Below are 14417 nucleotides of genomic sequence, written 5' to 3'. Positions count from 1 at the left end.
CCTTGAAGTTGCGTTTTATTGAAGGACATATATTTTAGTGATATCATATTTAGTGATATTACCAATTCTTTCTTTCTCCGTCTTTGACAACTAGTTTTCCACTGACAATGTAATTCAGCTCTGCCTGATTTTAAACAATTCTACACGTCTACACAGAAAAATGTGCCATCTGTCACCACCTGTTGTAAATTCCACTTACATAAATGTACAAAGATAAAAGTGAAAACTCTACAAAGCAAGTACTAAACTTGTGAAACTCACCGTCAAGTCCAAGGAACTTCCGGAAGCACCTTCAAATCAGGAGAGCAAGGGTATTCAGTGACCGGTTGATAGTAAACATACTGTGAAAAAATTGGCTGCTGAAAATTGTAAACAGGCATTTGAGTTTGAAAATGTCCACTCACTGGCACAAAGTCATTTGCTTGTCGTTCCCCAGCAAAGTAACCAAAATATGGAGAGTACAAAAGATTAGAATGCGTATTTTGAACTTGTAACTGCAGTCAACATCCCAAAAGGAGGTGGCTGTACTTCATAGGATGTTATTCCCTGGTATGTCGGGGTAATGGAACTGCCATTGCTGCTGCTGTAACGATAAACACACGAAGCAGAGTGAGGATATGAAGTTCCAAATGACTGCTCAGAAGAATTATATACTGGGGTACATGCAGACTGTGGAATTTCATTCCAATATGTGGCAGCATTCTGAGTTAAAACTTTTGAATTCTATTGTTCAGAAAAAGTATTCTACTGTTTGATTCACATTAAGGGTCATGTTCTCAGATGCTTCAACAGGTGTAGTACTGGAATTCAATGTATCCTTCCTATGTTTTTCTTCTGACTCAGTTTTTGCAGGTTGTGTTTTATTTGTAGAACAGGAATTTTGTTCTGGACATGTATGGGTTCTGGAGAACTGGTGCATTTAGAATTTTTAATGGATGAATTTAATATTTCATTATCTTGAGGTTCAAAGTCAGTGTCATGCATTTCTAAATTGGCATTGATATCCCTCACAAATTAGAAAACAGGCTTTGAGAGCACTGATGCATCAGGCAGAAGAGAAGCATCAGTTTCTGGTTTTATGTCTGAGAGACAAGATTTCTCTGCAGGATCTGAGGAATTCTTAAGAAATTTCTGAGAAGTTATCTCCTGGTCTTTTGAAAGTGTACCATCTACACGTTTTTGGTCAGAAATTGCCAAAGGAGAACAATCTTATCACTTTTTGTTTCAGCAACACTAAAATTTACATTTCTTTCCTTCATGTTATTTAAGCTTCCCTGTCTATTTTGCCCTCTAACTTTGACATACAAGTGTCTTTCAGGTTCTTTAAAGGTAAAAGTGAGCCAGGTAGTGATAGCTGAATTTCAACTTTTTTTGGAGAGACATGGTTTCTTTTCAGATTGTCAGATGAACTTGGTCCTATTTCATTTTCACTTTCGGGATGAGATCTCATAGTCCTATTAAGTGTAACACACATACAAACAACTTTAAATATACAGAGTCACAAAATTTCAATATAAATATAGATTTGAAAATTTTATTTAGGAAAAGAATTCTTAAGATTCACATTTTCCTCTTTGTATTGGCATTATACAAGAAACATATTTCTCCAGTTTTCCTCCCTTGGTTTGAATTTAGATACTTTTCTTGCTGAAGGTGATATATGCCACATTTCAAATATATTTCCAATACATCTGAAAATACCGAGTGCTGCCAATATTGTAATAAATCATGTTATGCTTTGGACACTTCCTGATTTCAATTTTTTTGCAGTAGTTTCTAATTCATATACCTCCAACCTATTGACAATCTTCTTTACTTGCAAATGGCCATATATAGCTGGTGAAACCACTAGCTGTGACCCCTACCCCCAAAAGACTATCTTGTCACAAAGGATTGAGATATTTTGTCTGTTCAAGGTCGAGAGTAGGAAAAGCAGACTTCAAAAATTTCTTGCCAAGTGAATATCCTTGGCATTCCTATCTAAATTTAGACAGTCTCAATCAGGGTGAAGGAAGCATTCATTATTGAAGGTCTAGAGCCAGACAGTTAATGCAGGTCTCCACAGCAAGTATATTTTTTTGGTGTCTCATCAAATTCTTCAAATTACAAGTGGAAAAGAACATGTTGAAAGAAAGAAGTAACCATTCCTCCACAGTCAAGAGAAATTAACCTTTGGCCTAGAATTTGTGTATCCCACTCACGAAACTAAAAGTCCCTATTTTACTTAACCCAGCCTCCTTAAAAGGCACTTGAATGACAACCTACATCATCATCCAACCCAACAGAATACTTTGACAGTTTCCAGAAAGGACAATTTTGACTTTATCACATTTCCAATGATGTTTCAGTGATGTCTCAACCTTACAGATTGACAGCTGCCTGTGTGATCTATCCTTTTACCCATTCTCTTAGAGGATGTTCTTCCACGACCATGGCACCTTATATTAGAATTCATTTTCCTGCTAATTGAGGCACAGTTTGATTCTTTGAGCAGCAAATACTACCTGTACTTACAAAACTTAGTTTTGTAAACTAAGTAAAACAAATCATCTTAGTTACAAAACTAAGATGATTACAGAACTGGTTTATGTTATGCCTCTGATAGCCTATTCATCCTTATGCCACTACACAATTATTTAAAGAGTCATCTGTGCCAGGAAAAAGATTCTAGAAATGTAGTAAATTAAAGATCATATTTAATTTTTAAAATAATTAATTTATTTTTGGCTGTGTTGGGTCTTCGTTGCTGTTCACGGGCTTTCTCTAGTTGTGGTGAATGGGGGCTACTCTTCGTTGTGGTACGCGGGCTTCTCACTGTGGTGGCTTCTCTTGTTGCAGAGCATGGGCTCTAGGTGCACGGGATTCAGTAGTTGTGGCGCGCAGGCTTAGTAGTTGTGGCGCGCGGGCTTCGTTGCCCTGCGGCATGTGGGATCTTCCCGGACCAGGGCTGGAACCTGTGTCCCCTGCATTGGCAGGTGGATTCTTAACCACTGTGCCGCCACTAGGGAAGCCCTAAAGATTATACTTAGAGAAGCAAAACCAAATAAGACAGAAATGAGAATGCTTATCTTCTTTTAGTTCATATTATTCATTTTCCTTCATAGGATGGAAAAAAAGATGGTAAAAAATGAAGCTTGTCATAAATTGAAAACCTTACAGAGTTGAATGAAACAAGAGATGGTCAACAAGTCCAGTGGTGCCACTTCACGTCAAAATGAGAAAAACATAAATAATGTAGTGGGTTTTTAATAAAAATAACTAATTCAAAAAGAATTTAAAGAACTAGCCTTTATTCTGAAATCATGTTCTTTCTATATTGTGGTGTTAATACATCCTTTCATGAAACAGTAGTATACTTATAATATGTGAGTGTGTTTGACTAAGCTCCCACTTAGGAATAAAACTTGTCAATTTTTATCTTGTTAGCCAGTCTTGAAATTCGACAGGTCTATAAAATCCACAAGTTTAAAAAAAATCTAATCATTTGCCCCCATTCTATGCCCTTTTTAGTAATAAGCCAGTCGCTAAGCCCCATCAATTCATTAAATAATGTCTGTCAAATACGACTTTTACCTTCTTATTCTGTAAAGCGTCACTCTTTTCTAAGCCCTGGCTGACTTACTACTTTTAACTGTACTTAGAATCTCCTTACCCTTTAAATCACTGTGAAAACGCATTTCACAGGATATTACCTTTCAATCCTTACAGAATGAAATTCAAACTCCTTAGGCCTTACCTAAGACACTGCATAATCTGAACCTTCTTCTCCCTCCTTAGCTAACTCTTCTCCCCTAAGTTACATGTATAACCCAACAGAGGTAATAAATAAAGGTTTTAGTCTTGTTCCTTAATATGTGCTCAATTTTGTTTAGTTTTTCTTCAGACAGGGCTGATGGCAGCTCCTACCTTAGATGCTTGAACGTTGCCTTTTCTCTGTTGATTTTTGTGACATCTTTCATGTTAACCTATGTTTAAAAAATACAGAGAAAACCTACATTGTTGATGGTTTAAAGTACAATATTTATTATTTTAATTATCAGACATTTGCAATTGCTTGTTCTGTCATCATCTAAAATGTACTGTCTGAAACTATATTCATTAATGATCCTCTCCTTCAAAACTCAGTGACTCTGCTGGACTTCCCATATTTCATAAATGTTTGGAGAAACTTTTTAAAAAAGCAATCTGCAACATTCTTTTTACCCACATCTTACAACACGTCTATTTATGACTGCTTCCTATTTTATGCCCTTTTTAATCAACCAGTCACTCAGTGCCACTGTTAAGTAATGTCTGTCAAGTATGGATTTTCCTTTCCTATTCTGTAAAACAGCACCTTTTTCTAAGACCCAAATGACTTCCTACTTCTAACTATGCTCAAAATCTCTACTCTTTAAAATCACTGAAAAAACACTTTACAGGACACTACCCTTCAATACGTACAGAACGAAGTTCAAACTCTTCAGGCCTATATTTAGAACATTCTGTTATCTGAAACGATATGCTTCTCCATCTTTAGCTTACTTCTGTCCACTAAGTTAAAATGTTTGTTCCAGACTTAATTTTAAACTCATTTCTCAAATAATGCCAATCAGCATTGTGTCTTTGGTCACATTATTTTCCATAGCTTGGATACCCTCTTCATTTTTTTACCTTCATCTGATAACATTTTTTCCTTTAAGGCAAAGCTTTGATCTGTGTCCTTCTATGAAATCAATGAATAAATCTCCATTTTTTAAAAATTTTGCTTTTCTTCTCTATACTTACAACACCTTTTTAGTAATACCCTCACTTTACTCTTCATGTGGAGTACACAACTTGTGTTGTTCTTGTGTTTTGGAAGTATGTTTATAAACTGGTTGTTAATTAAGCATTTCCCCACAAACACAGTGCAATAAATGATTTGTTTCCTAGTCTCTAGAACTAGAGTTTAACTAACGAATACAATTAGAGTAAGCTGAGAAAGAACCCTACTTTTCATTTTGCGTATAGGTCTCTCTTTCTTCACTTCTGAGATGAGAAATTCTCAAAAATTTTTGAGTAGTCTCTGAGGGTGGAGTAGGGGCAATTATTAATATGGGCTCTGGAGCTAGACTGCCTTGTTTTACATGTAGGCGCTTCCATTTACTAACTCTGTGACCTTGGGAAAGTTATTTAACCTTTCTATGCCTCAGTTTCTGTACTTTTTAATAAGATAATAACAGTGCCTCCATCATAAGCATTCTGTGAAGAATAGAAAAAGTTAATGTTTGTACATTCATTAGAATGCTGCCAAGTATAAATGCTATATAAAATTTGTTAAATAAAATGTACTTATGCAGGACTAACTCCTTCATAATCGTCTATTTTAAAATATCTGTACTATTTCTCTGTGTGGATGATAATGGTCAAGAACACAGACTCCACTGTCAATTTTTAATATCCACAACATTAAGTATAGCCTCATTATATAGAAGCTACTCAATAGATACTTGGTCACTTGCTTAACTCACATTCATAATATGTACTTTTCCTTTAGCCGTTATTAAAATTCACACCCTTCCAAGAAGTGTTTTCTAAATAAAATAATTAATTTGTAAGTTTAAAAGTAGACATTTGCAAGGCTACCTCTCACATATACAAATCATTCACATCATTTTATAGATAATATGGATTGTTTAATCCAATAGTTCAGTTAGTAAATTCATTTTGCAAGGCAGTATTTAAAGCATCCTCAATTTTTACAATTCTGCAAACTACGTACTTGTTTACTTAAAGAGTAGCCTTGTTCTCAGAAAGAATACCTACATAGGTTTCGCTTAAAACATTTGTTACCTTTTGTTTTTTACAACTGGAAACGGTAGTATTTTCGTCTTGTTCCTGAGGGTCTTCACACTCGTCTACAGTGAAAGGTCGTTTTTTAGAGGAATTTGAAACGTTTTTCATTATGCACTGTGAAACTGAGGGCACCTTCACACAAGTACTGGACTTGTTGATATTTTTCCTAGGTTTTACATGAATATTCATTTCTTCCTTTCTCTCCAGGTGCAAAGTCTTCTTTCTGTTATGTCGCATTTGGCACAGGACAAAGGAAATGGTTAATTTAGCATTTTTAGCACATATTATCTTCATATCTTCAATAGTTTTCATGACTTTCATAACATGGGCCATTTTCCCTACGTCCTTCCGAGGGGCAGCCATCACATTTTTGAGCAGGGTGGAAAACTGAGTGTAGCTGTATTCTAACTCTGTCACAGTGCTTCCGTAATTTATGGATGCTATACACGGCACAACGTCAATGTATGTGGAAAGAGAATACTTAGACTTCTTTAGAAGTGTTTTTATTTCTGAAAGTTCTTCAAGTTCTCTTGAGAGCAAATGAAGAGCATAGGAGCAATTAACAGCTTCATTATATTTGTAGATAATATCCAGATCGTTCTTAAGTTCAGAAATAGCAGTCTCTATCACTTTCCAAAGACAATCTGTTGAATTATCTTTAAGAAATGAGAAAGAAGTCATTTCTTCTTGGCACTGAACCAGTTCAGGAAGAAGTGACAAATCAAACCAAAGCATACCTCGAAACCTCTGTTTGTCTAGTTTCTTTGCCATTGAGTTTTTAAGAAAGTGAACTGTTTCTGAGAGCATGACGATTTCAATATAGGTTTCAATGGCCGCAGGTTTTAAAATTACTGCCTCGTGGTTGTGGTTTTTCACCATGTCCAAAACATTTTCTTGTGTGATAAAAATATTATCTATGTTATCTTCTTGCAGCAACTGAAAGTATTTTTTCAAAATTTCTAAGTGATCGGTACATCTCAAAGTGAGTTCCTGTAGTTTTTTAAAGTCTGCAAATTCAGCTTGATCCAATATTTCACTAATACAACAGATATCTGGATATGAAAGCAAAGTACTGTTAAACCTAGAGTTTTCTATGCTAATTGTTGCTTTGTTTACTAGAGCATTTGACTTTTTGGAAGCAATCATAGTATTCTCAAGCCCAGTACTGGAAATGCGTTCACTGCTTAAACCTTTAGACAACGTATCACATATCTTCTGCAACTTAGAAAAAGCATGTTCATTTATTTTGAGTAGTATTTCTTTGCTGTTCTTTCCTGAGTATTTTTTGCAGAAAGACTCTCTCTTTTCTTTCCAAACAAGACTTTTTGCAGCATCAAAAAAGATATGTTCCAGACCATAAAGAGATATTTTAATACTTACTGCCTCATTGCTCTTGATAAAATTAACTTTTGAGGAGATCATTTCTATAATAATCCATAGATGGTCTTGTTTTCCTGGACAGGAATCTTTTTGGGGAGAGTCCCCATATATACTGATCAGATTTAATGTACTTTTTCTCAAAGATTCTAGGTCTCCTAAACTATCTCCAAAGTTAACTCCACAGGTAAATGGAACAGAAAGAGAAAAGTCAAAGCAATCAGAACAATGTTTCATTACTGCCTCACACTCATTAATCTGTCGTTTGTATTTTAAGAACATGTAGTATGAACTGATTTCCCTTTTGGTTTCTTCAAACACTTCAACCAACTGATCATGATAGTTTTGCAACTCACAGAATGCATGATATTTTAACCTGCCTTGAAAAGCAGGATAGAAATTGGATTGTTGTTGAAACCCACGTGGTCTGCCAAGCAGCTCACTGTACAATGTCTCATCATACCAAAGCAAGCTTCGGAATGTTGGCTCACCTCCTAAGAGCCTTGTTTTGTTTTCAATGAACTGAATAGTTTCCATCATCATTTGAAGTTCTACAAAGGAGTCAAGAGCACACGGTTTTAATTTGCATCTGCAGTTATACCACAGGTTTTGTTCTACCAACAGGTCTCTTGAAATCAAGATTTGTTTAAATGAACATTCTTGTTTTCTTTCAAAAGCTTCAACAAATAAAGGGAGAATATTTTGACAAACTTTAGTTTCTTCCTGTAGAATCTGCAAAGATGATGCTTCATCTGCCCTCTTCAAAATTTGAGCTATCTTAGCTATAGGAGCCAAATTATTAGTTAAGCAATGTTCTTCTTTTAATTCATTCACGTATGATGTAGGCATCTTCGGAGGAGGAGAGACGTTGGAGGTTTCAGAGTGGGCATGTAGAAGAGGCATGTGATTCATTCCTTTAATGCCTGGTTTGGAATTACAGGCTCTTCCTGAGTGCACTGCGGAGTCAGACTGAGAGTCATGACTAACTTTTCCCTCCTCTTTCTTTCTTTTGTTAAGCTGATTAGAAGCAGTGTTACTCAAAGAGACTGCCTCAGTAGCACCTTTAATGCTTAAATGAGAATCGACCAAGTTGTCTTTAACTGTTTTCTCACTTAAGTAGGAGGATTCTTCTAATGTCTTATTCTTTTGATTTTTGTACTCAGTCTTAACACTTGATCCTTCAGCCATGGTTTTGTGAAATGAATCTTTTGCTTTCTCTGCTTGTTTATCTTTCCACATTTTTCTGTCCTGAATGTCTTTCTTTGCAATACATTTTGGGGAAGAAGAACCCTTTATGTTATCTTTTAAGAGCAGAAAACTATCATGGGAAAATAGTTTCTTCATCATATTGTCCTTACTTTCTTCACTTACTGATGTGAAATCCAACTCAGAATTCTCAATAACATTTGTTCCATTCCCGTCTATGCGGAAGGAATTACTTGAAGAGCAATGTTCTGTCTTTAGCAGCTCCTTTCCAGCACATCCTTGTTGACAGTGTGGTACAATGGTAGACACTGCTGAAGAATCTACAGCAAAAATGCTCTGTTTATTCAGGTAAGATTGTGAAGATTCTCCCTCACTGTCTGTCACTAGAGTGGCTGATAACAATTGAGGAATACTGTTACACTTTTTGCTTTTTATCAGAGTTAGATTTAATGGGTCCATAAGGAAGTTTCCTGTAATAATGCCTGGTTTGGAGCTCTCATTAGGAGCTGTCCATTTTTCTATAGGAAAATTTACTTCCAGGTTTCTTGTATAACCAGATAAAATAAGGTTATTTGGTTTGTTGATATCAATATTAAAAACATGCGTCACACCTGATTCTAAGACTGAAATAACTGCATCAGTTTTCACCTTTGTGTGGGCTATACAAGTTGCATCATGATTTTTGTCCACACTAAAATTTACGTTGCTTTCTTTTATGCAAGTTAAAGATACTGAATTCCTTTTACTTATTACTTCATTAGCTTCAGAATTGTTTTCTTTTGTTGTACCCTTAATATTACCATGTGCTGAATGGTTCTTAAGCTTTTCATATTTACTAACGTTAGATAAAAACTCTGCATCGATTTGATTTTCTCTTTTAATTAGTTTCTCATCTGGGCAGTCTGGGGAAGAGAGACACCCAGTTTTTCTAGAAAAGGGCTGAAGTTCTGATGATCTGGGATTTCTCAAACTGCTAGTGCTATAAGCTGACTGACCTGTACTTTGGGACCTGGAGCAGAGGGCTAACTGTGATTCAGGATACTCTCCATCACAATATCCTCTCACGCGAATAGTGGTGGGACTTCTGGAGACATCGGACACATTTTTCTCAGAAAGGCACTTTGTGACTCTCTCTCCACTTGTTTTATAAGACTTGTGGTTTGATACATGAGTTAATGATTTATCAACTTCAAATCCCAAAGCCCTTTTCTCTCCAGGCTTGTCGTATTTTCTTTTTGACAAAAATTGCTTAGTGGAGTAATATCTTCTTTCAGACACAGAACTATAACCTTGAAGGTCACAACTTTCCCAGAAATTATCGCATATTACTGCATATGCTTTTGGTAAAGGGCCCTTTCTTTTTTCTCCCACTTTAGCTATAAGCTGCAAAGACGTGTGAACTCTTCTGTGAGCTTTTTTTAAGTGACGAACAGCTCTGTCAAGTTTTCTGGAAAGACATCTGCTTTTGCATAAAGATGCTTCACTAGTTAGAATATCCGGGACACTCCTAATGTGTTTTTCTGACCGTGAAGAGGTTTCAATTCGTCCTTGGGATAATGAAGAAAAACGTTCCAACAAGTCCTGACTGGTTAGCCTCCTCCTATTCCCACAAAGTTCGTGATGTCTTAAATCTTTATGTGGTATATTCTGGTCCCTAAAAGGTGTATGTGGCTTTCTTTGGCTAATGCTTGATTCTGTGTCCTTTTTACTTCCAGTATCATTACAATCGGTTTTTGACTTTGTAAAGGAACACCTGCTTTCGTTATTTACTGTTGTGACATTAGAAGATTCAGTAACCAAAGGTCCCTTGTTTTGCTTTTCAGAAAGTGAGGTTTCAGATTTACTCACTAGTCCTGATACTTGCCTTACATTACCAAATTCACCTTCCGATGGATGATGTGAATTTTCACCAGAACACTGGGAATGAATTTCAAATCGTGGAACTTCTTCCTCCTCCTCCTTTATTTCTGATTTTATGGCTTCAGTTCTATATTTGCAGGAATTATCTTTCAATGCAAGGGATTCAACAGCAGGACTGAATCCTTGCATAAATACATTAGTAATCGTAATTTCTAGATCAGGAAGTAAAATTGGGTTGAAGAGCTCTGCTTTGTGTTTTGCTGTAGAGAAGTAAAAACTACTTTCCTCAGAGTAATGCTGATCGCTATTCTCCCTCCTTGTGGTGCTTTTCAAAACTTCTGTCTTCCCATTAGTGCTTCCTAACAGACCTTCCCAACCGATGCGAGACTTCAGAGTCTCGTATGAGGCCCCGAAATCTTCATAGAGTACATTTCCATGGCTATGAGCATCCTGTTGAAATAGAAAAGCACTGTCACTCCGTTCTGATCCTACTTCAATCTCATTATCCAATTTGATGCTTTGAAGAACTGAGTTGTCACTTACCGACTGATGAAATGAGTTGTGTAATTGATTTTTATCCATATCTGTTTCACAATCAGAAACCCTATATTTTACTAACAAACCAAAATCTGGACCCTCAGAAGAACAAGCTTCTTTAAACTGGTATCTTGGGTGATCTTCGAGATTTGTGCCTAACGCTGGCACTGGCGCATCAGCTACCTGAACTACAGCATGTGAGGTTACATGCCCTGAAGAACCTGCAACCTGGGGAAATGTTGTGGAAACCAAATGCTCTACAGTCCTTCCAGTATCTTTTTCGTTTATGACAGTTACGGTACCTTCATTTTCTAATAATGTAGATTCTGTGGACACATATTTTTTCCCCCAAGTCAAATTAAATGTAGTAGAAAATTCTTCAGAACTCAGAATTTCTATGCTATTGTAATCTTTATTCTCCCTCCTTTCATCTACAGTGGTAAAATTTTTGTTTGCATGAAAACTCTGCTTCTCATCTCCATGTATATTCCCTATGTTGTTTTCTGTAGACAAAGCAATGTCTTCCACTTCAGCCTCATTCTGGTTTTCTTTATCATTCTCTCTCTGCTCTCTGCAATCAACATTCAGGTGCACATCACTGTTCAACTGTGAATTACAGAACTGAGTGTGATCTTGACCTTTACTGTTAACTTGAGAATTTTCTTTGCAGTCTCTTTCACTGTTCGCTAAGGACACTGGATCATTTCCATTTCTCCTTTTAACACATATATTTTCTCTAGCCATGCTGCAATTTGCATTATGAGCTGTTTTAATGTCATGAGATGAAGTAACGGCCGGCAGTTGTTTGGCCTGGGGAATGTCTTTTGCTTCCTGCAAAGCATCAGTCATAACGCTAACACAGTTTTGATCTGGTTTTTCCAATTTCAGTTCCATTCGTTCTTGAGAAATGGTAAAACTTGTGTGAACGTTATCTTTGTACTCTAAAGAGTGCTGAGGATGCTTTTGTGAAAGGTTCTCCAGTCTTGGAGTAAGATGATTTTCTATTTCCAATGCTAGGTGATCTAGCTCATACTTCTCCTCTGTGGTAGATGAGAAAGATTTTGGCTTTTCTAACCCTTGAGTAATTAATATTTGATCACAATTTTCCACCAAATAATCAAGATTCTCATTCTCTTTGTTGTCTTGATGCAAAGAAATGTAACTATCTACTGGACTGATTTTTGTTTTATTAGTAAAAGAATTATCACTTTCTTTCCATACATTTTGCTTTTCTTCATGTTTGGAATTGTCTTCTGGCCCAGTGAAGTTTCTCATCTTTCCAATATCTTGAATGTTCTCATGTATGCTTTCTTTGCTTTCGAGTGGAAAAAGCGTAGGCATTTGGTGACCAGTCTGATATACAGTTTTAAAATTAGAAGACTGTGGTTCTGGAGAGATGTGACTATTATATACTTTTGTACAAGTATTCACTGATTCGTAAGAGTCACGTGGCTCACTATTTTGTTCAATTAAAATTGGAATGTTGCTTCTCTGCTGGGATCTCTGAGCTTTTTCTCCACTGTGTTCTTGGATTTCAACTTCTGAGACTACATTTGACACACACATTGGGAAGGAAAAATTATCGTGGCTCTTACACTGTTCTGCCGTGGTAATTTTACTGGGAACTGTACAGTCATAGGTCTTACAGCCCATGTTGTGAGCCTGGGTTTGTGACTCATTCAAAGAAATTTTGAAGCAAGGGGCATCCAAATAATTAGTAAGAACAGTCTGATCACCAGGCATGACTTCAGATGATGAGGCAGGATTAGTTGGCATAGATGATAGGTTTATTTCTGAATTAGCAAAATCTAAACTCTTCTCCAATGGCAAAATCTCATTTAAACCTGTAATAGTATTATGTTTTCCCATGCTTTCTTCTCTCTTCATCAGTCTTGGGTCTTTGATGAGTTTTGAAGTAATAACTGTGCTTGAGCCAATATTGTTATGAAGGGGAAAAGCAGGAGCAAAACCACTTAAAACATCTTTAAGATGTGTCAAATTTAAGAGGTCATCATTATTAACACTTTCTCTGGTATCACTGGGAATAAATGAAGGACCTGAATCATATGCATGTACTTGAGAAGTGTCTCTACATTCTGCTGAATTGTGCTCCATCTGTCCACTGTATGCTTCAAGTACAGAAATGTTTTCATTTTGCACATTTCCATAGGAGTTAGAAATATTTGAGTTGGAAGGATTTATCTCTGAATTTAGTGCACTGCATGAACAGTTTTCCTGAACAAATGGATCTATAGGTTTCCTGAAATGCTCAAAGATGACAGTAGCATCTTTTCCTTTTCCAATTCTTTTGGCCACTGTACAGTTATTCAGAGACCATGTTCTTTCTGTGGAAATAATAAGAAAATAAGGAAAAACAGGAACAAAAAGTGTTTCTTCAGGCAACTCTATTAATGCAAGTAAACTATGTCATAAGCGGTTTTAACTGGAAGTCCATCAAATAACCTAATGATGATTAAAGTATGTTCTCAGCAGAAAAAGCAAGAAGAGGAAGAGTAACCGACCGATAAAGTATAAATGACATAGCATGAAATTCTGCCCTATAGACCCATTATAAGTATTTGCTATAAAAAATTTGAATTTTGACAAATACTAAGAAATAGAAAAATTAAATAGGAATAAAACCATGTTGCTCACAGACTAGGTAATTCTTATATTAATTTCCTATATGCAGATATTTAATAATAGAATCTATACATTATTAGGTAAAATTGTCTCCCTCCACCTACTGTTACCTTGCTTCTTTTCCCTCTACCACAGGAGAACAAAACTGGAAAGGAAAGAGGAATAAGGTAAAGAAACAGGAGGGGGAAAAGATCAAAAAGGCTGCACAAAATCCTTCCCAGGAGCCAAAGCAAACCACTACCCCTGCTCCATTATGAAATAACTATTCTGGCAAATAATAAATATAAATAAAAACCTGGAAAATAGAAGCAAATTTTCTTTTTATAATTTATAGAGATTTATTCCTAAAATTTCATAAAGCACTTCAATGTAATAACAAAGGAACTTATAAAAACACATATTTAGCAGGTAAAATGTTCACAAAGCATTCATAGCTAACTAATACCATGAAAATACCATTGTTAAAACAGATTATTAATGAGAAGTTGCTCATGAACAATATACGAAGTTATAATCATATCACTGGGAATGTACCATGAAGTTCTTTTTCACAGAATGTTAAAAAATAGCTCTGTTGAAGATTTCTAAATTATATAACTATTGTGATTATCCTTTTAATTAGAGTAAGCTATAGTGGAAATATGTTTGAAAATACAGATGTGGGACTTCCCTGGTGGTGCAGTGGTTGGGAATCTGCCTGCCAATGCAAGGTACACGGGTTCGAGCCCTGGTCCGGGAAGATCCCACATGCTGCGGAGCAACTAAGCCTATGCGCCACAACTACTGAGCCTGCGCTCTAGAGCCCGACAGCCACAACTACTGAGCCTGCGCTCTAGAGCCCGACAGCCACAACTACTGAGCCCACGTGCCGCAACTACTGAAGCCTGCGTGCCTAGAGCCCGTACTCCGCAACAAGTGAAGCCACCGCAGTGAGAAGCCTGGGCACCGCAATGAAGAGTAGCCCCCGCTCGCCTCAA

General features: G+C 36.4%; 1 protein-coding gene across 1 annotated transcript in view; it reads right to left on the bottom strand.

Moving 5' to 3' along the window:
* Positions 1–263: 263 nt before the first annotated feature.
* The window catches only part of TEX15 (testis expressed 15, meiosis and synapsis associated), a 40770-nt gene continuing 26616 nt past the window's right edge, over positions 264–14417 (bottom strand). The window contains 8 exon segments of the mRNA XM_060001504.1: positions 264–486; positions 488–739; positions 741–867; positions 870–1211; positions 1214–1276; positions 1279–1454; positions 3907–3965; positions 5815–13142. Of these exon segments, the coding sequence (XP_059857487.1) occupies positions 264–486; positions 488–739; positions 741–867; positions 870–1211; positions 1214–1276; positions 1279–1454; positions 3907–3965; positions 5815–13142 (8570 nt within the window).

This window comes from Delphinus delphis, chromosome 21, assembly GCF_949987515.2.
Source record: "Delphinus delphis chromosome 21, mDelDel1.2, whole genome shotgun sequence".
In the NCBI taxonomy this organism is placed as follows: Eukaryota; Metazoa; Chordata; class Mammalia; order Artiodactyla; family Delphinidae; genus Delphinus; species Delphinus delphis.
The sequence above is the reverse complement of the archived record's forward strand: the minus strand, read 5'-3'. Positions and strand labels throughout refer to the sequence as shown.